The sequence below is a fragment of the Ruditapes philippinarum genome, unplaced genomic scaffold (genome assembly GCF_026571515.1).
Source record: "Ruditapes philippinarum isolate M1 unplaced genomic scaffold, ASM2657151v2 ctg1706_1_1_1_1, whole genome shotgun sequence".
NCBI lineage: Eukaryota > Metazoa > Mollusca > Bivalvia > Venerida > Veneridae > Ruditapes > Ruditapes philippinarum.
In genome coordinates this window covers 55,256-80,764 of record NW_026861320.1, presented here as the reverse complement: position 1 = coordinate 80,764, position 25,509 = coordinate 55,256, and the positions used below count along the sequence as shown (strand labels likewise).

Below are 25,509 nucleotides of genomic sequence, written 5' to 3'. Positions count from 1 at the left end.
TTCCGTTTTTCTCTATTTCTTTCTTCATTACCATTATCCATGAGTTCGTATATTGAATTATCTCGTTACAGGTGTATAAACTACCTTTTTTGTTACCAATACCATTCGAAATATATATATATATATATATATATATATATGACATACACATATTAAGTATAATCTATTCTCATATTAAATTCCTAGTGCCTTTATTACATTATAACATGAAGTAATTCAAAGCAGAGATAACAAAATGATTTGTAATTAAACATATGAAAGGGTTAAAATTATCTAAAACTAGCCCAGCATCTATTATCTAATCAATCTAAACAATAAAAAATAGCCTTCGATCTGAAGGAAACACTGTTCTTAAAATAGATTTTACCTAATCACCACTCCATCACATGTACTAACTTTCGGACAATCGGTTAGGGAGTACACATTAAAGCGGATATTTACTTTGTTTACATGCAATATTTTATGATGTGTAAATGTACAAAATTATCTGCATTAATTTGTACATATAAATAGGACATTAATATTATTAAATTTGTCTGATAAACTAACCAAGACTTTATTATATTTAATTTTATCAGTAAACAATGAAACTATTTGATGTGATATCACTTAAATCATGTGATCTTTCAACTTCTAGTTTCTGAACTGCCAAAAATATTTTATATTATTTTACCCTTATATACTTGTTTATGTACTAAAAAGTTAAAACTTATTTATTACAGTCCATGTTTATTTCATTAATTATGTTTTTTATTATTTAAATGATTCGAAATATCGAGCATTCGTGCTATTTAAAATAACATATTACAAATTTAAGAGATGACGTTATTATCAGTAATAAAGAGACTTATCCTTACGTATTGTGTTATAAAATCAAGCTAGAGTAAATATATATTAAGAGCGAACAAGATTGACAGTTACTGATTCAGTTTTGTTTGCTCTTATATTTCATTGAAATGTAAAGCACACTGTGGTGCATTAATCCAATATTCTTTATCGGAACACAAATCTTAAAGCTTATTTTAGAACTTTGAAGAACATATTTATTATAAAAAATGGAGGTCATATAAACTGTTTGTGATAAAGCTTTCGAATAATTTTAATTTTCAGGCCTTCAATTCCTGTAATGTGTCCCATGAAACTAGGTACTAGTATTCAGTTCAATTCTGATGATAAATATCTTGCAGGGGGGTCACTCGGGGGGGATGAGAAAACCACAGTAGCAGTATGTTTGTTTGTGATAGTAGGAAAATGCATCACTCTTCATGCCTGTATCACCAGCTTAAGCGGTATTTAATTTTCAAAACTAAATTTGGTCAAAGAAATTATCACGAAAACATAACAACAATGAAGTGTAGTACAGCCTTTTACAGCTGCCACGTTGCTCTTGAAACCTTCTGTTGTGGCGTATGAAATTGCTACTTTACTATCTAATTTATCTTGATTTTAATTTACGTATTTCATTATTTAAATTGTTGATTTTATCAAATTTTATGTTCATCTTATTTATTTATGATAGCAACTGATATTGCATCAATGTAATGTTTGACATACAATAGAAAGTCAACCGTAAGGTTTTATTTGTTTCATACAACATTCCATCTTTAAACAAGTAAGTAATTTGCCTTTGAAATATACTAATTTAAGACTCTATCTATTGCTTTTCATATTTCATTTTCGAATTTGCCATTTAAATTATCTTTCTTTTCAGTCAGGGAAATGCGTTTCGAAATTATGAACAAATCTATCTAGCCAGACTTTTTGTGGAAATAAATTAACCGTCTCGTGATGGAAGAGATGTACATATTTATCTATCTGTATGTATATATTTGCATGTATTAAAATGTAGTTTTACGTAATCTACATATTGTTTTACCGGTGTAATTTAGTATAAACATATAATACATTCACATATATCATGTATATAGCATATGCATTCACACATATAACACCCCACGTCCATATACGGTTAAATTGTTTAGATAGTAATTCTAAAAGAGTCAAAATATTTTGTTTAAGCTTTTCTTTATAGAAAAAAATATAATCTTACATGTACATGTCATTATCAAAATTTGTAAAGGTTTTATTCTAAGGCTAAATTGAGAATAGTTTATTTACTATCGACATATGTTTTTCTACTGCGAGTGAGTAGTACTTTTGTAATCAAAAGGAAGTCTCTTGTAGAATAAAAAAGATGGTCGATCGCAGTTCTAACCGTGTATTAATTTTGTTTACCGACAGACTATGTTTCTAACAATTATGTTTCTCTTTATATATAAGTGATTAAAAGCATTATTGATAACTTGTATATCACACTGAAACAAATCTAAATAAAACAAGTCTATTTAAAAAAAAAAAGATAGTTGGTATTATTTTATATTTTCAATGTCAATCATTTCAAAAAATAAAAAAGTAAAGGATGAATATTATATTGTTACAAAATATTCCATTTTATTCATTTATGCCCATTGTTTTCTCGTTTATGGCAAATACATTCTTTAAATTGGGGACCGTAAGCCACTTTTAAGGGAATGACAAATCTACATAAAACAAGTCTATTAAAAAAAAAGATAGTTGGTATTATTTTATATTTTCAATGCCAAGCATTTCAAAAGATCAGATTCATTTATGCCCATTGTTTTCTCGTTTATGGCAAATACATTCTTTAACTTGGGGACCGTAAGCCACTTTTCTGGGAATATCACAGACATGGAACATTGACCATTCTACGCTCACCACCGTATGAACACATAAACCGATGATCCCAAATTTAAATTATAACCCCGTTAATCTTTGCCGGTGCTAGGGGGATGGACGGTACATTGCGTTTTCCGGTACCGCCCATAAACAGGGTTAATCATACTGAACCTGTTTCTTCTGTTAAATATAGAAGTCTCGATTGATTTTCAGGGAAGGTTGAGCAGGGTTAAAAGTAAAGTATATTACTTTAACTGGACAACACCATTCATGATACAAGAATTTGTGGCTTTGAGCGGGGATAATAAGGAGTTTTACTTTCAATTCAAGTAATCTATAGCAATCATACTTGTCTTTGGGTGAAATAATACGAGTCACTGAAAAATTATTTTGTAAGCTCACTAACATTATAATAATATAATCAGGTATTTGAACACATTTTAATAAATGATAGAATATCTTTTTAAGTCATATCATCTTGATAAGTCCGATTAAAGCTGATGTTGTAGACAAGTTATAAAATGTTATTTATAGTGCATTATATATATATTAATATAATTAATAAATGATTTTGTTGATACGAAAGTTTGTAAATTCTTCCTATGTTATTAATTGCTATAGTGGCTTTTAATACTTAGCTTGAAAAAGTATTAGTAATTAGCAGATAAACACAAAGATTCACTAAGTAAGTTGATTCACTTTAATTGTAATTTTACTTAGTTTATTTCCTAATTATTTCACTTATTTCATTTAATATTGATCATTTACAATAAATGGTCTTACTGATAAATTTAGCTTGGGACTTTGAATGCGGGCCAAATTGATTTTGCAGAACAGTGAATGCGAATAGTAATAATCATCTTCGGATTTTTATGCACGTTTATTTGTTACATAAACAACCGTATTTTTTTATTATCCATATGAATAATGAAGAAGCTTAAGCAAAATAACAACATAGATTGTAGTAAATCTATAAAGACGTCGTTCGTGGTAATTTGGAGAATCGTGTCATTCAATAAGACATACAAACTGATATTTTTCTTTGAAAAAATAAACATGTCAATTTTGTTGTTCATGAAATAAATCAAAGGCAAACATATATAAAGTAATTTACCATATTCTAAGGCACTTAATGTTTACACAGAAATAAAAAGCATTATCAAAGTTTTGTATTGATATAGCAATTTTTTCACTTTAATCATATGATCTGTCAACTTCCGGTTTCTGAACTGCAAAAATGTACATATTGTTTTATACTTATATTATTTTTTGTGTCCCCAAAATTTAAAACTAATTTATTACAGTCCATGTTTATTTCTAGATATATGTTTCTTTCTGTTTTGAATGATTAGAAATATCGTATCGATAGTTCGTACATGCAAAATATAGAGCAAAAAATAGAGGTTAATTTAAAGTCAGTAAAGAAGAGATATATTCTTATGTATTGTATCATTAAATCAAGCAACACAGAATTATAAGCATACTGAGTCAATCTTAATTAAAGAGCGATCAAGATTGAAAATTATTGATTGAGTTTTGTTTGCTCTCATATTTCATTGAATGACATTACCCTCATAAAACATTAAACAGTAAAACATATTGCAGTGCATTAGAACACCAATAACCTTCATCGTAATATATGAATATCGAACCAATTTTTGCATTTTAAAAACATATTTATAAGAAAACTGTAGGTCATATAAATGGGAAAAAATCTGGAAAGGGAGATCACTTGGAAGCAATTAAACAATACAATTACATGGAAATTGACTCAGTTTGATTCAGTCTATGACTGAGTTGATAGTGGAAAACTGCAACAATCATCACACTTCTAGCCAAAGCTGTATTCATGTGTTCAATATTCAAACTAAATGTGCTGGAAGCAATCAACTCGAAGGGCAAGGAAAAACATACAAACACTAAAGAGAGGAGTATGGGGCAACTTGCCACCTGCTTTTGTGGTTTAAAATAACTGTACATTATCATCTATCTAGTCCTGGTTTTGGTTTAAGTATTTATTGATATAAATTGCTGATTTCATCAGATTTTAATTTTGTCTTGTTTATTTATGATACCGACTGATATTAAATTGATGTAATGTTTGACGTACATGGGAAAATGTATCATTTGTTTTATACAAAATTCCTTTAAACAAGTAATTACATTTGCCTTTAAACATACTTATATAGGACATTTTTTTTGTTATTCGAATCATTTTTTTTCTATTTTGTTAAATAAATTATCAAGCCTATTATTGTCAAGAACAATAAATGCGTTTCAAAATTATGAGCATATCCATCTAGCCAGACTTTGGGTTGAAACAAAAGATAGTACCGTCTTATGATATAATAGACGAAGTATGTAATATCTTTTTATGTATAAAATGTCAATTTTCTTTCTCCTCAATATGAATACATGTCTATTGTATTGTCTGATAAACAGCTTTATCAGTGTTTTAATTTTCAACACTAACAAGAGCTTTAAACAATATCCCGAGGGACCAGAAAATATAACATCGGAGAAGTTAGTATGGGATAACTTTTAACAGCTATAAGGCGACACTTTTATCCTGATGTTGTGGTGTATAAAAAATTAATTTTGATAGGGATACGGTTTACAAAAAAATGTAACATCTTTGGACATCATAATTTTCTTTTTTGACATAAATCATTCATCATATTTTTGAAAGGGTTATGATCCTACCTTATTAAGACATACAGCATGCTTAATGTTCAAGTATGTTTACAGATGGCAGAGATTTATTTTATTCACATGGTTTGATTAAAAAGATCATGTTTGAGCTAAATGTGAGGTTTTGTGTACAATTAAGCGTTTTTTACACAGAGGGAGTGTTGATATGCTGCTGACCCTTCATCGGCGGCGCCCTCTATTCTTTAATATGTATGTTTTGTTTATTGTTACATTCAATCTTTAATGACACTTTGTGTCAATTCTTGTACATCTAGTCTATTGCAAGAATCTTCAATTTTATTTCATACTAGTTGTTTTTTTCTTTATTTGTTCAATTTAGCGCGGCCCTCCGCCTTGCCCTTTACCTGCAACCTTTTTCCTGTGTGAGTCCTTTGGTTCATTTTCGTATTAGGTTATCCTGTTGGCTTCTATGATTTTCTTTTTAAATGACATCCGGTCCGTGATTTATCTATATTACCTGTAACGTTCGATGTCCTGCTTGGCTCCTTACTGGTGGTCCTTGTTTGGGGTTTGAATACCCCTCTTCCTTGTTGATTTTGTATTTCATGTTATATACGAGTACATATGCTGATTTTTTTTTTCATTTCGTTCTCACACTAACAATATTTTAGTGTTATCAGTTATGTAAACAATGTCAATGAATGATAGCATATCTTTTTAAATCATATCATATAGAAAAATCCGATTTTAACCTGTTGGTTTAGACGAGTTATGAAACTAGGTTTATAATTTTAATGTTCTATATTTATTCACAAATTTTATGAATGATTTGCTGATACGAAATGTTGGACATTCTTTCTATGTAATTTCAAGTTGCCATTATGATGCTGAATACGTTATTTGCAAGAGTATTAGTATTAAGCAGAGGTTTACTAAGTAAGCTGATTCAATTGAATTTTAATCAGTAATTTTATTATTTTTACAATTCTATTCCTTTCATAATTTAGCATTTGCAAAAACCAAATTGTTTCAATGATAAATCTTTACTGGGACTTTAATTAAGGACCTGTTTGATTTTGGAGAACAATGAAAGCTGAAAGTGTAAATCATCAGGAGGATTTGTAAATAGATTTGTAATCAATCAGAGATGTAATATTTCCGATCATTCAAGATATAATTGCTGTGTTTGTGTTACTTTTAGTTTTCCCAAGCAGTTCTTATGCTGCTAACCGTATCAAGGCGGCGCCCCTCTTTGTTCCTCAGATGTATGTCTTTGTTGTTTCATACTGTTTTGGTGACACTTCTGTTTTTCTTCGTTGTTTTTTGTTCCGTCTACAGTAAGTATCTTCCCCTTTGCTCCTAGTATTATTTCTTTAATTTACCCCTCCCCTTCCCCAGGTCTCCTGTCCCCTTCCCCTGCGCCCCTTCGTTTTTGTGGGCCTATTATTCAATCATTTCTATGTTTTCTTTGAATTCCAAACCGGTTACTAATTATTTGTTCTTATGTATCATTTTAGTGATTAGCCTGCCAATACTCTGTCTTGTGCCATGTCCTGTTTTTGTTTGGGTTCCTCCAGGTTCTGTTGCTCGTTCGTGTGAGGGTTGCGTTCATTGAATGCCACCTTTCCTTGTTGATCTTGTTTATCATATTTCACCTTTCGGTATTTTTCTAGTTGGGTGGTTCCAATATTACTTCTTGAACACTGTTCAATCACCACCCTTAGGGATATGCCGGCTTCTTTTCCTCTGATCTCCTTTCAATATTTCAAAACTGTACGTTCCTCCCATTATCTTCTCTTTAGACCCACGCTTTCTTTTACTATAAGGCCATACCACATAGAATTGCACGAATATGTCGCATTGAAAGTTCCATAACAACCGCCATATAAACGCATCTGCGGATGTTTCTTTATTCAAAATTACTCCATTATATTGTTTAAATGTTGAATTCTGCTAAAGCCGGTGCTAGGAGGCGTGAAACTAGTTTGCACTTGACAGTACCATCCGTTAACAGGTTCATTCAAACCGATCCTGCAACATTTTCAATTCCGCCATTTTGAACTTTCTTTAGAGATTTTTCTATTTTCTTTATTGTTTGTACGTATATTTGTCGCATTAAGAAACTGTTATTATATGATATATTTATAATTCATATATAAACTTAGGCACAATAACAAAATAAATTGAAGTACATTTAATGATTTTTTGGACATTCTGAAGGAGGTTTTGTTTTCATCAATAGAGAGATGTTCGTTGCCGTGATGAAAGTTATTAACTGTAGCCGGAAAATTTATATTAGTGAAAATATTTGATATAATTTTCTGTATTGGGTACATTGCAATGAAAAATGAGAAACAGTTTCTCTTATTTTGAATGCGCATGTTGAGCTATCGATAAAAAGACTTTTGAACAGATCCTCATACAATAAGGTTATCTTAATATTGTGTGAAGGATTTGATCTTACACATACAGTAAAATAAATAGTATTATCAAAGTTTTATGTCCCTCAGCTCTTTTTTCAGATTATAATTATACAATTTCTTAATATTTATAAACACGTCATGTTTCACAATAAGTTATAATAGAATAATATAAAGTAACAATTCTTGACGTCCTTGTTAATGATAAGGTGACTCTGATTAAAGTTTTATTAATTTGGTAAATCTTCACTTATTGTAAAACTTATTATAGTAGAGACTCAATTATGTCCTTATTATTAATTGAGAAATAATGAATTTCCTAGGCTTGGTCATTTTCGAGTTTCGGTTTTAAGATATTTGTTGGAGGAAATAAGTACGTCTTGATTTGTGTTTATAAGTATTTGTTATAAAGGGAGTTTCCCTGGAGTTTGAACTTTATATTTCTGTTTCAAAATAATGGTTGAAGTCGTATGTCAGTAAAATTACTAATCTAGGCCATATGTATATATAAATATTTGATTCAGGGTGTGTTAACACCTTCTTTCACTTGCGTTTAAGTATATACCTTTAATAAAATCATCCAATAAGAGAATTACCACGGAAATACTTTAAAATGACTTTTTGTACCAATTGAAAATGCTAAATAAAATAAGTGAAGAGAAACTGCCAAGTACATGTCATAGACAATTATCATAACAAATTAACATCTACATGGTGGGGGAAATCAAAATCTCTGTTTTAAACAATTCCTAGTAATAATTATGAATTTTGTTCCTGAAAATACAATTGAACGATCATTGTGTCTTTTACTACAATACCGTTTCTTTTAAACCACTCAATTCCATTCAAATTGTTACTATAACTATATTTTATTTATTTAATTATTTAGGTTCGTAAGCTGCAATAAATCATTTATTGATAAAATTCGATCATGAATAAAAGCAAACACAAAATCAAACAATTTAGAAAACGTTTGAATCATTCAGTTTCAACATTACATTTCCATAAGACAATTATATTTAATACTTACAAAGTCAATTGCAGACTTGCATTTTATTTTGTTATTGATACATTTAATTATGATGAAAATGATAATGTTTCATTAAATTTCCAGGATGTCGGAAAATCCCGATTACACTCGTAATGTGTCACTGAGACTGTCTAAAGTACTTTATGAGATAGGAATGAACGAAAGAATGGTAATAAAATGTAGGCGCTTACAGCTATTGAACGAAATATTATGTACGATAACACAACAATTATCATATGCAGGTGTGAATGTGTATTACTTAGGTAGTAGAGTAGAGGGTACTACAACACCTGGAATTTATTCTGACGAAGATCTTCTTTTCACACATGCCGGTTATAGTGTTATACAAGACTGGGGTGAATGGGAACCTGGTAAACAAAACCTGTTAATGATACAGGATGATACTGTATCACCAGGATATTGTTTGTTACAGATACTGAGAAATAATGCTCCACTTCCAGAAGAAAATGTGTTTGATCAGTACACGTGTAGAGATAGAAAAGGAAGAGTACTGGTAAAGAATACAATGTTAAATATCGGATTTGACGCTGAATATGTTAGACATGGTCCAGCACAATTAATGAATGGAAGACCTGGTTTCGTTAGTGCTGACTTTGTCCCTGCACTGACATGTCAACAGTGGCCAACGCAAGCAAGACAATGGATGAATCAGCAAGGTGAAGGTCAGTGGCCTACATATAATATGAAACAGTATTGTAAAGACACGGGATGTTTTGTTGTAGCAGTTGGAGGCAAAGGCAGTGTTAATGAAGAATTTGAATGGAGAATATCCACTTCCCTTGCTGAGAGAAATCTAATGTTCAATCTCAACATAACTCATATCAGATGCTATGTCTTGATGAAAATGATTCTTAAAACGTTTATAACCACACAATGTCCTGACAGCATTTCAAGTTACATGTGTAAAACGGTCTTGCTTCATTGTATTAAAAGTGCAAACAACACTGATTGGAACAAAAACACATTACTTATCTGTCTGAATTATTGTCTGACATTGCTTTACAATTGTGTTTTAAATGATTACTGTCCACATTTCATTATTCCAGAGAACAATTTAATGGCTAGACGTTTTACTCCAGTAACAAAACAAAGCATTCTAGAAAGACTTTGTTACATTATTAATAGTAACGGAAGTGCTTTACTTGAAATAGAATGTGATCAACTAGGGTTCAGAATTCGAAACACTTTTTTGAGATTAGTAGAGATTGCTTCTGAAGATAGTAAGGGATATTGCCAGTGGAGTCAATGACTATTACACGCTTTTTCTGACAAAAACGAATAAAATCAATCACATCAGACTTTTATTTCAAACATTATATATATACCTAATGAAAGTAACTCATGATATGAATCAAGGGCACAATAAATTAGCATGTAGTAAAATAGCTAAATTTCTAAGCATACATTTAGGATCTGCACTAGCTTCAATTAACTTACAAAGTGAACGCGGTGTCTGCCGAAAGTCTATTGTTTTGATGACGTTAGGTTTAAACATTGATGTAGCGTCAGGTAAACTGAAACTAGCCTCAATGTTCTATTGTACTGGAGATATTGAGAGGACAGAATTCATTTTGAAAAACATTGAAGAAGGTTATGATCTCAATATAGTTGAACCAGTTTGTAAATGCTACGATTTTCAAACACCTAAACGCAAAAAGGCATTCAATAAGCTCTGTTATGAAACAGATAATGAATATACATTGTTGCAGAGTATAACTGCATTTTGTGTCAGGTTTCTACGATGCGAAATAAACTGTTGTCCCTACGAACTCCAACATGAAATGTTCAGATCATCACAAGAAGATATCAATTATAGAGGTAAATACGATGATTGGATGGATTTGGCTGTGATAGATTCTCTACCTTATTTATAGTTTCTACAGTATAAGACATATTCCCATCTCAGAAGGCATCGGGAGGAACAGGCGGCAATGTTAAACCTTGCTAAATGCATTGTAGAGGAGCCAAATTTTGGACACAGAGAAACGGCGCTTAACCTTCTAGGTCAGTGTATGGAGCAAGAAAACAGAATGGATGCGGCTTTAAAGTGTTATCTGTTATCACTGAAAATACGAGACAGAAATAACGCAGCAAAGTTTCATATATGTAGACTAGTAAGCTCAATGTTGGGTACAAGCTTGCAATAAAATGAAAGTGGAAATATATACATTTCATAACTGCGAACAGACAAGTTCATTTTAAAGAAAGGCAAAGCCTGCCATACATTTCGATAACGGAATAGAAAGGTTCAATAAAAAAGATTATTTACACTAGGATAAAAAATATGTCACTTCTTGACAGTGTGTATGATTATTTGTTAGGAGAATTTTAATATTGAAAACATTTTGTAATTTTTTCTTAGACGTAACTTTTCACAAAATAGAAGTTACTATTTAATTACTATACATACGTATATATGATAAGTGTAACGTATTTTGCTTTATGTTTTATTACTTTAGTATTTTCATTGGCCAATCTAAACATATTTATTAAATACACAACTTTTCAATTACCGAAGACAATAATTAAAGTGTATATTTATGGTACCGGATTGAGATGAAATAAATGTGTAAGGTTTTCAAAACTACGTTATATCTTTAGAACACACGTTTATGATAAATGAAAGATTTCGTCATGTTATTGTTCAAATAAAATCTGAAAAATATTTTACAATTGTACAATTCAAATTCGGAAATTTAATATTTCCTGAATGTAAAAAATAACGTTGATCTATTTATTTTCTAGCCAATTTACTATAGAAACATTGTATATTTCTGAAACCTCCTGGTGTACTTGACTCTATTAAAACATTAAGTTAAATATTCAGGAAGATTTTACTACAGCTTGTGGCTGAAATGAATGTATTATAATTCTTTTCGACTTTTTTCTTTCGAAAAAACTATTTTTATTTTACATGCACTTGTATTTATTTTAGTGTATCTAACCACATCAAAGCAAGCAATAGTTCAGTATGTTAAAAATAATTATAATTGCTTAACATGATAATTTTAAGATGTGACTTTTAACAAAGTATAAGGCAGGATCAATAGACTCTTAACACTTTGGATAGTGAGGGATATTGCACCTATTCATTATCCCTCATGTACATACTCAATCATACCAGGTCTGCAATTTTCATTTAATTGAATTGTGATTAATGCTTCCGAGACATCACTTTGTTTCCAGATTCATATATTTTTCATTTGATACAAAATAGATCATTACATGCTTTTCATTGTTTATTGCAGATACAGACTAATACAAGGTAGGTTAAATTTATGGAGAAAATGTGATCTTCAGAAGCATTGATCACAACAAAATAACATAAACATTTCAGACTCGGTTTGATTGAGTTTGTTTATTAAGGATAATCCAAAAAAGTAACATTTTTCACGTCCCTGGCGACCATCTTGAGCGGTATTCAATTTTCAACACTTAAAAGTGCTGGAATTTATGCTTCTTAAGGACCAGAAAAATATACCAACACTGAAGTAAAGTACGGGGAAACTTTTACAGCATTCATCCTGTCCTCACATCTTATAATATTCATGGTTATAATTTTTCTGAAGTGCAATAAGACTCTGAACTCCTTTGCGCATCGGTTGATAAGAAAAGGTTACTGTTTCTTTATGTAAAGTGTTTGCAATTTTGATATATTGATATTTATGCGTTATGTAGTACATGTTTAGATCTGATTTTTTCTGTTACTGTATGGTTTTTTGTGTCAATGTATGCTTTAGTTTTCTTTGTACAAAACATAAAAGATAGTACAAATGATAGTTGTAAAACTGATATAATTTATTTCTGAAAAAGAACGTCTTAAAAGCAGACAATCGTCAGATGTTTTTAATCTTTTGATATGTCTTTCTTATTTTATTTCAGCCTTAAAAATTGTTTCAGCCCATCTCTTTGCAAAATGTTGTGGCAGATAGCATTTCCTTGTGGTTCCTTTACTAAAGATATTTTAAGTATGCCCCTTGGATTGATAAACACCGAAACATACAATTATTAGTCACATTTATTATTTATTTTGTTATAATATCTCATTCTGATATTTAAATGTGAGTCATCTACTAACTGTTGTTTAAGTTTAACAGTGCTAGTCCTGGTCTTTAAAGTGCTAGCCCTGGTCTTTAAATGTTATAATATATTGTTGATGATCATCTGCACATGATGTAAAGATAAATTAATGGGGAGTTATCTTTATTTTACTTGATCTTGCATTTATTATTTTTTTATTATTGTTTAACCACATCAAACCATTTTTCAGTGTGTTGAAGATATAAGTACTAATCACTTTCAAACGCTTCGCTGATTACAGAATAATTTACAATTATCTGGTAAAAGTTCATATTCTTCAAATCCTAACTTAGATAATAGTTTCCATCAATCTCATTTCATGCAAAATAGATCATTACAAGCTTTTGCTGGTGTATAATACATACATGTATACAAATGTATAAACAGACTGATACAAGGGAGACAATCCAACCTGTCTTCACATCACGTTTAAATTTATTAGGTGTATGAATACTGTGTTTATTTGTACATATTAGAACAGGTTAATGTCTCTTTAAGGATGGTGGTCGCATGTAAAGTTGATGTTTAATAGATTGATATTTATTTGTTATGTACTTATGGCTTAGATCTGATTGTTATGTTGTTGATGCATGGTGCATAATGATTTTGTAAATGTATGCTTAAGATATGTTTCCATTGAACAAAACACAATAACAAGTACAGAAATGATAGCTGTAAAACTGATATTATAATTTATTTTTAAGAAAGATTGTCTTTAAAGCAGAAAACCACAAGATGTTCTAAAACTTTTAATATATTGTTCTTAGTTTGATGTGTTTCTCCTTAAGAATTGTTCTAGGTCATCTGTGTGCAAAATGCTCTGGCACGTAGCATCTCCTTGTGGTTCATTTACAAAAGTTATTTTAAGTATGCCCCTGGGATTGAAATTGACCCACCCTTAGATTATATTAAGTAAGATAGATTCAAACACATTTATATGTTCTTTGTGTGCGAACATAAATATTTAGCATCATGTATTATGTTCTGGTATACATCTTCATGATATTGAATAAGATAGAGTAAAACACATTTATATATTGTTTGTGTAAAGATCTTTAATATTTAACATGTATTATGGTATATATATCTAAAACTATTTCGTAAATTATTCATAATGGCTAAAAACTGACAGACCCAACGTGACCAAATTACTTTTCTCTGCAATATGTCTGAGGTGAGCAATAAAATGCCACCATGTACCTCTTGTCTCAACTTTAGAAATGCCATGAATACTGTTGATACTGAAATCCATTTTTGTCACTTAAAACTTCAAACTAATGTACTCAAAATTTATATTTTTACGTAGTAATATATTTAGGGGTAATCTTTTTTAGACATTGCTTACTTTCTTTTGAATATTAATTAAGAATGTAATTGTGTGTTATTGTATTATGGAATTATGTTTTATTTTAAAGCAGATGCCTCTTGATTCATGCTAATTTTCATGAAAGTGTTGAAATGATTTTTTAAAGTAAAATATTTTTAAGTGAACTAAGAAAGTAATTTACACAATGCAAATGACATTTACAAACATATAAATAATCAAAAAGATGTCAAAATATTTTCAAATAGCTCTTACATGTTTGCACTTGTCATACTGTAAATTAGAACTAAGGATATTGTGAAAAGTTATGACCAGTAGCTTAAAGCAGCACGCAAACAGATTCATGCTAATGTTCATGAAAATTTTGAAAATGTATTTGAATGTGTAATATTGTGAAGTAACCAAAAGGAAACAAGATATGATTGTAAAACATGTATGCCCCCTATCGGCAGCCAATAAGTCATGTGATGAGGTTATTATGCATGACTTCTGACCCAGTGAACAAACAATTAGTAAGGGTTATCTAGTATCTACTGGTCATGACTAGTCACAAGCTAATTATTATTGTGACCCCATAGGTTGTGTGCAGCAATTTAAGTTATTACATATCTTACCAAATAATATATGCATAAATTTTATGAATCATGTAGGCCTCATTAATGACAGCCAAGTTGTTATATTACATAAGACCTTCAAATGTGTATACCAAAAGCATTTTTAGTTTAAAATCAAAATATCAACCAAGGCAACTTGAGTTGTTGAGTTATTGGTCAGGAACCTTCATTAAGTACAAGGTCAATATGACATTGACCCCTTGACCCTAAAATCAATAGGGGTCATCTGCTGAACATGACCAATCATCATGCCAAGTTTGAAGTTCCTAAGCCTAAGCTTTCTTTAGTTATTGATCAGAAATTGTTTTTACTTACAAGGTATATGTGACCTTGACCTTTGACCCCTTGACCACATAATCAATAGGGGTCATCTGCTGGTCATGACCAATCACCATGCCAAGATTGAAGTTCCTAAGCCTAAGCGTTCTTTAGTTATTGATCAGAAATTGTTTTTACTTACAAGATATATGTGACCTTGACCTTTGACCCCTTGCTCCCAAAATCAATTGGGGTCATCTGCTGGTCATGACCGATCATCATATAAAGTTTGAAGTTCCTAGGCCTAAGCGTTTTTAGTAAATTAATCGGAAACCGTTTATACCTACAAGGTCAATGTGACCTTGACCTTTGACCCCTTGACCCCAAAATCAATAGGGGTCATTTACTGGTCATGACCAATCACCATGCTGAGTTTGAAGTTCCTAGACCTAAGGGTTCTTAAGTAAACCATTTTTACCTACAAGGTCAATGTGACCTTGACCTTTGACCCCTTAACCCCAAAATCAATAGGGGTCATCTGCAAGTCATGACCAAACACCATATCAAGTTTAATGTTCCTAGGCCTAAGGGTTCTTTAGTTATTGATCAGAAACAGTTTTTGCTTACAAGGTCAATGTGACCTTGACCTTTGACCCCTTGACCCCAAAATCAATAGTGGTCATCTACTTGTCATGACCAATCACCATACCAAGTTTGAAGTTCCTAGGCCTTAAGGTTCTTTAGTTATTGATCGGAAACCGTTTTTACCTACAAAGTCAATGTGACCTTGACCTTTGACCCCTTGACCCCAAAATCAATAGGGGTCATCTGCTAGTCATAACCAATCACCATATCAAGTTTGAAGTTCCTAGGCCTAAGGGTACTTTAGTTATTGATCGGAAACCGTTTTTACCTAAGAGGTCAATGTGACCTTGACCTTTGACCCCTTGACCCCAAAATCAATAGGGGTCATGTACTTGTCATGACCAATCACCATTCCAAGTTTGAAGTTCCTAGGCCTAAGGGTTCTTTAGTTATCACTCGGAAACCATTTGGTCTACGGACCGACGGACCGACGGACCAACGGACCGACGGACCGACGGACTGACGGACCGACAAGTGCAAAGCAAGATACCCCCTCTTTTTCAAAGTGGGGGCATAATAATTTATTCATCATCAATGGCACCTATTACCACGTAGATTACCTAAAAGTGGTCAAAATATGCTTAATTAGCCTTTACTGAGTTAGTAACGCAGTAGAAATATAGATGTAAATACTAAGTTATAAATCGCACAAAATATGTAAAATATTACTTGAATCTTGAAACTATTTACTTTTACTTACATCTTAGTACATATTTCTCAAATTTGATTTTATTGAAATATTTTGACTCATCTGGAGGCATGTAGCTTTAAAAGATAAATTTGATCTGCTCTTTATAATTATGATATGACATATTTCAGTAGAAAATCTACTGTCAAAATATTGTGCGAGCAATACAATCACACATTTTAATTTATGTTCAAATGTCATAAAGCTTTATTTATCTACTATTCATTCTTTATTTAAACAGTATGATATATTCTGCATAGACTTGAGTATCTTTTATAATTCACAAACTCTTTTGGATTGACACTGTCGTCACAGGTCGAGTTGTATCTGGAAAAAGATAGTAAAGAATGGTTGACGAATTTTCTAATGAATTTTTCTTTGTCTAACATAAAACGTACAGTCTCTGTTACAATAGGTTTATGGATACTTATTTTGTCCCTCATTTTATGAATAATTGTGGCATAATTGTGAAACAAGTCTGTGATATAATGTTACAACAATGTTGATATGTTATGTGGTGTATTAATGAATAAAGCATATAAATTGAATAACTGTTTTGATATTTTATTCCCACAAGTGTAAAAAAGATGTCCGAAAAATTATATAAATGAAGCATCTGTCTTAAGCAATACAAATGGTATAAATATATATAAAACACAATGTTTATATAAATTTAAAAGTCTAGCAATCGTTTATCAATTCGTATTTTAGCTCGTTTGTTTCGAAAAGCTATTATGATCGCTAAGATTCCGTCATCGGCAAAAACTTTTATGCATCCAGTACAAAAATTTGACTATACATTTTTATCGGGTTTATCATATACATCACGCATCACACCATACAGTATAGGTTATATGGCAAATTTCCAGCTTTGCTAGTGGATGATGATCTCAAGTGCCGCTCTTTGCGCTATTTAACCTGAGTAGGACCACCGACGTCCCGTAAGCTGACTGGACGCGAGCCGTCGGTGATGAGAGGCAAGTGTTTTGGAGGCAATGACCTTGACCACTCCGCAACAAACGCCCGCCCACACCCGCCCATACTGCATGATTTTCCTTTGATTATAGTCTTCTCTATGGACCTACCTTAAAGGAATTAAATTGTTATGTCCATTTGTCTTAAAAGTGTTTCGGGCTGGGGTTACTTTTGTAAAAAAGTTAGATATGAAAGTATTCTGCTCATATGAAACTAACTATCATAGAGTGTCGATCTTTTGCATGTAACATTTATAAGGCTTGTCCGTGGTGTAATATTTAATGTCACCCTGTTTAGACACACATAGAAACACACTTATCTTCTTTGTAAAATTACATGGCCTATGACCTTTTTGATTAGTTTTATTCACTTAGTCTCAAATTTGAACCATTTGATATTGTCGTTTTTGTTGCTTCTAAAGGATTTCCCCTTTTCCAGATATTTTTGTCTGAATCGGAGAAATATGACCTACACAAGTAAAGGACATCAGATCAGCATTCTAGGTTAATAACGACTCTGTTGTTTTAATACCAGGTCACATGTGTACCGATGATCATGAACAGTGTAAAGCCTCATTAGAATAATTTTATTTTGTGTAATTCATAAGGAAATTTTGAAAAAGATATGTAAGTTAAACTAAAAAGACATTATATGGAGGGAAGAATTTATGTACATGTTAAATTACGAAAATGTTTGTTTACCTTTAAATAAAGCATTCACTATGGCAATGCACATTCAGTCTTCAAAATATTATTAATTGTATCTTATATTTTGAGTTCTGTCTATCTTGCTTAAGAGAAAAATTCAAGTATAAACACGCACATCGTAATCGCACATTTTCGACCCTTTCCGTCAATCTTCGGAAATTGATATTCGAGGTGTTCCGATTGCCAAATGCGTAGTTTAATCATAAGGTGGAATTCCCCCTAGTTTCTCTTTCAATTGGTGTTCAAGTTTCCAAGCTGCTTAACAGGTATTTCTTTCGATTAATTAATATCCATGTATGTATTAAGATTTACAAAATTGTATTTCATTATTAAATTTAACGAATGTGAAATAATGAGATTTAAATAGCTCAAAAAGAGTGACGTAGGATTGAAAGTATCTGTTAAAGATGTTTAAGCGTTTGAAAAATAGGATTTTAGTCACAGATTCACTTTGTTAAAAAGTCAAGCTAGTAAGCTAGTTAATCGACTGTTTCAAACACCAAATTGTTTAGGTTAGCGTTTTCCAAATTAAATTGGTCTTAACGCGCCATTTTTGACCAATTCAATTTGGTAAATTTTGTAAAAGTCTCCAACATTTTTCTTTCTTATTTGCTAAAATAGCTTATTTACTTAATATGCTTACATAATCGTTGACCTAGATCATGCGAAATAGCATTCTAGTTTGTCAAAACATGAGGGCAAATATAAAAAAGATTAACTTCCTTGTTTATGAAAAAATTGAATACAAGAATAAGTGAAGTTGATACATCACGCATCACATCATACATTATAGGTAAATATGGCAATTTTCCAGCTTTATTGTGGAGAATGACCTCAGGTACCGCTCTATGCGCTATTTCACCTGAGTAGAACCGTAAGCTGGCTGAATATTGGCCCTGTCCTTCAACCCGTCGAGGTGTTTCGATTTACAAATACGTAGTTTTATCAAAAGTTGGAATTCCCTTAGTTTCTTTTTCATTTTATGTTTAAGTTGTCAAGTTGCTTAACTTCAAAATTATTTGTTTCAATTAATTGATTTTTATATATGCATTACTATTCACAAACATTGTTTTTTCATTCTTAAGAAGCGATAAAAACGAGTCGTATTTAACGAATGATTAATGATTAATAGTTGGACACTTATTAGAAAATAGGTACAGCTGTAAAGAAGTAACGTAGGTTAAAAACACATTTACTGTGGTTAATCATCCGGCTAATAAATCGACTGTTTCAAGCATTTTATTGGTTAGCTTTTTCCAAATCAAATTGGTCGAAAATGCGCCGTTCTTTATCACTTTTGTATGGTTAACGATTTCCAATGAATACTTTTTTTAAAACTAATTTCCTTATTCACTGTTGACATAATGTCATGCGATTACGACTTGCGATTACGATTACGATATTAGGCACCCTTGTTTGACCGAACATTCGGTCAAAGATAAAAAAATAACTTCCTTGTTTATAAAGATAAAAAATAACTTCCTTGTTTATAAAGATAAAAAATAACTTCCTTGTTTATTATAAAATGAGTAAAGGAAACAGCTAGTGACATTGATGGTTTATTTAGATTTATTCATGTAATGTTGTACCACATTCATTATTTTAGACATTGAACTAGAGTCTACAATAAGATTGTAATTTCTGTTATCACTGAATCTTTGTAGTACTTTGTAAGAAAATTTGAATTTCGAAAATGGTAATTTTCAAGATCCCTTTTTAAAGATATTGATGAAAAAGGGAAAACAGAATCCCTAAAGAACGTAAAAAATCAATCACAATATTGAAACTGCTGCAATCGTATTTATAAGTATAAAGTTATCAGTAAAGGTAATTTTTAAGGGTCATAAAATAATTCATAGCATAATATCGGCTATTTTCCCCTCTTTTGTCCATGTTTTAACGGGACCAAAACCATGTGTTAACACAGTCACGCGCTCTTGTTTTACCTATGCGCAATACATTTTACAGGGCACGGTAAAAAATAAAATAAAATAAATTAATACAAAAATGTATGCCGATTTGGCCGTTTTGCCAAAAGAGTCATATGCTCTTTATCGCAGCAAGAATTTTGGCCTACTTTCACTACGAACACAAACATTCGAAATCACCTTAGAAACGGTTCTGTACATCAAGTCTACTTTAAATGCCCCTGATCTTTTTTTTCTACCGTCAATCTGAAATCGTTTTCGGAATTTCTGAGGGTTATGTTTTGTCATTGGTAGAGTAATTTAATTGTCTTTCTTGAGTTTATAAATCTACAATGTTAAGCTTTGTTAAAGCAATTAAAAGTTGTATTCCCAAAGTTGTTGGCCCCGGAAAAATAAAACGGCTACGTATTAAAAATACCGCCAATCCACAAACTGTTTCCACAAGAATTTCATGTATTTGTTTATAGCGTCAACGCACGTTTACGCACGTTTTTTTTTTCATGTTATAAAGTCTGCAAGGTCCCTCGTAAGTGTTGGAAACCTCGCCTTACCGGGCTCCGACACCAACCGTTCCTTGGGACTCTTAAGACGTTATATATTCCGCGAAAGAACGTGCGTTAACCCTATAAAATAAGGTTGTTGAAGAAATTTGTAAGTAAAAATGACTAATACATGACAGATTGCTGTAATTCTCTGGATGTTGTCTTTCCAAAATCACATTTACTGGACTATGTTTTACTTTCAAATGTTAAAGTGTCTGAATGTATATTACATGGAATAATCCAAATTTATCTTTCAAACATTTTCTTGTAATGATTATGAATTTTGTTCCTTGTTGTCTTTGATGTTGACATTTATAAGGAAATTACCCTTAAACGATCAGTATCTCTTCAACTACCGCGATACCATTTTTTTACATATCACAAATCTCCAATTCTAATTATTCTAATCAATTGATTTACACAAAAACAAAATATAATAAATAATTATTTGTTGTATTATTCTTATATGCTGAAATTAACATTTTGAATATTACATCTCAAGAAGACAATTTGATTTTATACTTACACATTTCAGTAATTTAAAGCGGTGTACAGGATGTGAATAATTTGAGTTTTAAAATGATAAATGTCTAAAATTTGTATGTTTCAAATGATCATTATTTTTTCCTTCTTAGAAACTACAGCAGCAGACATGTGAAGTATTTAACAATTTATGAATAAAGAGATTTTATTCTTTCATATTTTGAACAGAATGGTGATAATATGAGTCAATTGTAGATTTACACTTGATTTAGTTATTATAACATTTATTTATGATGCAAATAATAATATTTTCTTAAATTTACAGGATGTCGGAAATTCCAGATTTCACTCGCAATGTGTCACTCAGACTGTCTAAAGTACTTGATGAGATAGGAGTGAACGAAAGAATGGTTAAAAAAAGACGGCGACTGGAGATAATGTATGAAGCATTGTTAACGATAGGACAAAAATTATCAACACATCAAGATGTGAATATATATATCTTAGGTAGTAAAGTAGAAGGTACTACAACAGTTGGACTTAATTCTGACATAGATGTACTTTTAACACTTACCAGGTTCAACGTTATACAAGACTGGAGTGAATGGGAACTTGGTAAAATAAATCTGTTAATGATACAGGATGATACTGTATCACCAGGATATTGCTTATTACAGACACTCAGACAGGATGCTCCATTTCCAGAAGAAAAGGTATATGATCAGAGATGGTATAGAGATAGAAAAGGAAGAGTACTATTAAAAAATTCAATAGTTAATCCAACGACTGATGCGGAACGTGTTAGACATGGTCCAGAACAATCAATAGATGAAAAACCTGGCTTCTATGGTAATGACATTGTCCTTGGATTTTCTTGTCAACAGTGGCCATTACAAGCTAGACAATGGATGAATCAGCAAAGTGAAGGTCAGTGGCCTACATATGATATGAAACAGTATTGTAAAGATACGGGATGTTTCGTTGTAGGAGTTGGAAGAAAAGGTAGTGTAAATGAAGAACTTGAATGGAGAATATCCACTTCCCTTGCTGAGAGATTTTTAATGTTAAGTCTCAATATAACACAGATCAGATGCTATGTCTTAATGAAAATGATTATGAAAACGTTCATAACCACACAATGCCCTGACAGCATTTCAAGTTTTATGTGTAAAACGGTCTTACTTCATTGTATTAAAAGTACAATCAACAATGCTTGGAAAGAAAACACCTTACTCATTTGTCTGAATTATTGTCTAACAATACTTTACAATTGTGTTGTAAATGAGTATTGCCCACATTTTATTATTCCAGAGAACAATTTAATGGCGAGACGTTTTACTCCAGTAACAAAACAAATCATACTGGATAGACTATCTTGCATTATTAGCAGTAACGGAAGTGCTTTACTTGAAATAGAATGTGACCAACTTGGGTTTAGAATTCAAAACACATTTTTGAGATTAGTAGAGATTGTTCCTGAATACCTGTCTTGTATGATTTCAGGACAACTAGTTAAAGATACTGCTCACACAGTCAATGAATGTGTCATGGTCTTGCTCACTAAAATGAATAAAAGCAATCCCATTAGACTTCTATTGAAAACATTATATAAATACCTTATGAAAGTAACTCATCATATGAATCAAGTGCAACAAAAATTAGCATACCGCGCAATAGCTAAATGTCTAAGCATGCATTCAGGATCCGCACTGGCTTCAATTAACTTACAAAGTGAACGCAGTGTCTGCCGAGGGTCTTTCGATTTGATGACGTTAGGTCTAAACATTGATGTAGCATCGGGTAAATTGAAACTAGCCTCAATTTTCTATTGTACTGGGGATATTGAGAGGGCAGAAATCATTTTGAAAAACATTGAAGAAAATTACGATCTCAGTGTTGTTGAACCAATATGTAAGTGCTACGATTTTCAACACTGTAAACGCAAATGGGCATTTCATAAATTATGTTATGAAGCAAATGATGAATATGCATTGCTACAGAGTATAACTGCTTTCTGTGTCAGGTTTCTAAGATGTGAAATAAACTGTTGTCCTAAGGAACTCCAACATGAAATGTTCAGATCATCACAACAAGACCTCCCTTATAGAAGTTACCGTGATGAATGGATGGATTTGGCTGTGGTAGATTCTCTACCTTATTTATACTTTCTACAGTATAAGACATATTCTCATCTCAGAAGGAATCGGGATAAACAGGCGGCAATTTCCAACCTTGCTAAATGCATTGTAGAGGAGCCAAATTTCGGACACAAAGAAACAGCACTAAACCTTCTAGGTCAGTGTATGGAGCAAGAAAACAGAATGGATGCTGCTTTAAAGTGCTATCTGTTATCTCTGAAAATACGAGGCAGAAATAACGCTGCAAAGTTTCATATCTGTAGACTAGTAAGCTCAATGTTGAGACAAGGTTTGCATTAAAATGAAAATGGATACATATACATTTTGTGACTGCGAAAATACATATGCTCCTTTATTGAAATTCCTACATTTGATATATTTTCACAAAGGAACGGTATATATTACAGAGTTTACATCTTCTTGACGGTGTGTATGATTATTTGTAAGCATTGAATCAAGAGTTAGATTGATATGATATTGTCAGACTTGTAGAAGAATGAAGACGTTGAAAGTATTATGTAAATATTTTTAACGGAAATTTAAACAAAATAATATAATTCACTATCTAATTACAATACATGTACTTGTATATTTTATTAGCGTAAATAAGTTTTTTTTTAAAGATAACATATCTAGCGTTTACAATCTAAACATACGAAGCAAACACGAATGTATTTATCTTTGTTTAACAGAATACATCAGCGTGCCAAAACTATTAATCAAATCATAGTTATTTTATATCATTTATCAGATAAGGTAAAACAAATCTATTTGTTAAGCGGTAATAGGGTTTCAAAACGGCTACCTATCTTGAGCAGAGATGTTTACGATAAATGAAAAATTTCGGTAATGAATTGTTTGAACAGTTTTTATGAAAAACAAAACCCTCAGTGAAAATTTAGCATGCAGATCAAATTTTACATTTATTTATTTCATATTTACTTATTATTATTTTTTTAGAAAAATATTTACCCATACACATTCGAAATTAAATATTTTTGGTTGTATTAATTAACGTTGTTTCATTTTGTTGCAAACATAGAACATATATTTTAGTACAAGTGTCATGTAAATGTTAATTATATACTGTACGCCCGAAATAATTTTCGCATTAATTGGTATGCTTAAATGAAACCATAATGCACAGAGTTTAGATATTTGGCATGTAGCATTGCTTAGTTGTCCTCTTTGGAAGTTTTGTGAATCATGCACTTACAGTTGCATGAATTTTTTTTCCCTAATTGAAAAATTATTTTTGACTACTCAAACAAACGTTTGTTCGGGAATATATTGGCCAGTCTTTGTGGTGCTCTTGTTTATATATTGTTATATGTTAGCTGAAACTTAAATCAATTAAATTGAAAAGAAAAAATATTTGTGTTTGATTTTAAATTGTTTTCGTGATGTATCAAATTATCAACTATAAGCATTTTGTGCTAGTATTATCTATTTATTTTTAAACCATACACAATACGAATTTTTCAGATCCAAATGGAAGCTTTTAGATGCGCATATCCTTATCGAAATCTTACCACTTAATCGATATCCTTTTAAGACAACTTGATGCTGGCTGAGACACTGGGTTGGCACATGCACTGTCTGAATGGAATGGATGAACTAATACAATATGTTTTATACCCTATATTAGTGCCCCTTACCTCGCAATAATCTTCTTGGTGGGTCAAGTTTGCAAAACATTTGGTAAAAGACACTATAGCACTTAAGGATATAGAAGTAGGGAAAAACAGAATCCATGAAGAAAGCCTAACACGGCAATATTGTAAAATGTCGCAGGCTCGGTTTGATTGAGCCTGTTCATGGACGGTACTGGAAAGTGCATGTTACCGTCCACGCTTCCTAGCACCGGCTTAAGCATAATTCAACATTTAAACACAAAAAGTGCAATTTTGAATTTAGAAACATCCGCAGATGTGTCCATACGGCGGTTATCATGGAACCTTCAATGTGACACAGTAGTGTCATTCCATGAAGAGCGGCGTATGGTCCCCAAGTAAAAGAATGCGTGTGCCCGAAACGAAAAAATAATGGGCAGAATTAAATAAAATGGAATTTTGAAAGGGGATCGGAGGTTATGCAGCCTGCAAATCACATACAAGTCGCCAAAAGACCAATTTAAATAAACTGGCAGTATATACTAAGGGTGATTATACAGTATTCAAGTAGGAATACTGGAACCACCCAAGTTGAAAAAGACCCAATATACCATCTAAAATGTATACGCAACAATAATGTTGTGCTGAACAGTCTTCAAAGATCGAAAATATAACATCATTGATTAAATGTACG

At 31.5% G+C, this 25,509-nt stretch overlaps 2 protein-coding genes across 2 annotated transcripts; both read left to right on the top strand.

Annotated features, from left to right (window-relative positions):
• The first annotated feature begins 8,884 nt into the window (after positions 1 to 8,884).
• On the top strand, positions 8,885 to 10,069 carry LOC132715241 (uncharacterized). The gene has a single exon (XM_060698232.1). The coding sequence runs from the start codon at positions 8,885 to 8,887 to the stop codon at positions 10,067 to 10,069; it is 1,185 nt and encodes a 394-aa protein (XP_060554215.1).
• An 8,202-nt stretch (positions 10,070 to 18,271) lies between these two features.
• LOC132715243 (uncharacterized) lies at positions 18,272 to 24,572 on the top strand. Its single transcript, XM_060698234.1, has 2 exons — positions 18,272 to 18,377; positions 21,390 to 24,572. Exon 2 carries the CDS (start codon positions 21,391 to 21,393, stop codon positions 23,500 to 23,502), a length of 2,112 nt encoding a protein of 703 aa, XP_060554217.1. The 5' UTR covers positions 18,272 to 18,377; position 21,390; the 3' UTR covers positions 23,503 to 24,572.
• Positions 24,573 to 25,509: the final 937 nt, after the last annotated feature.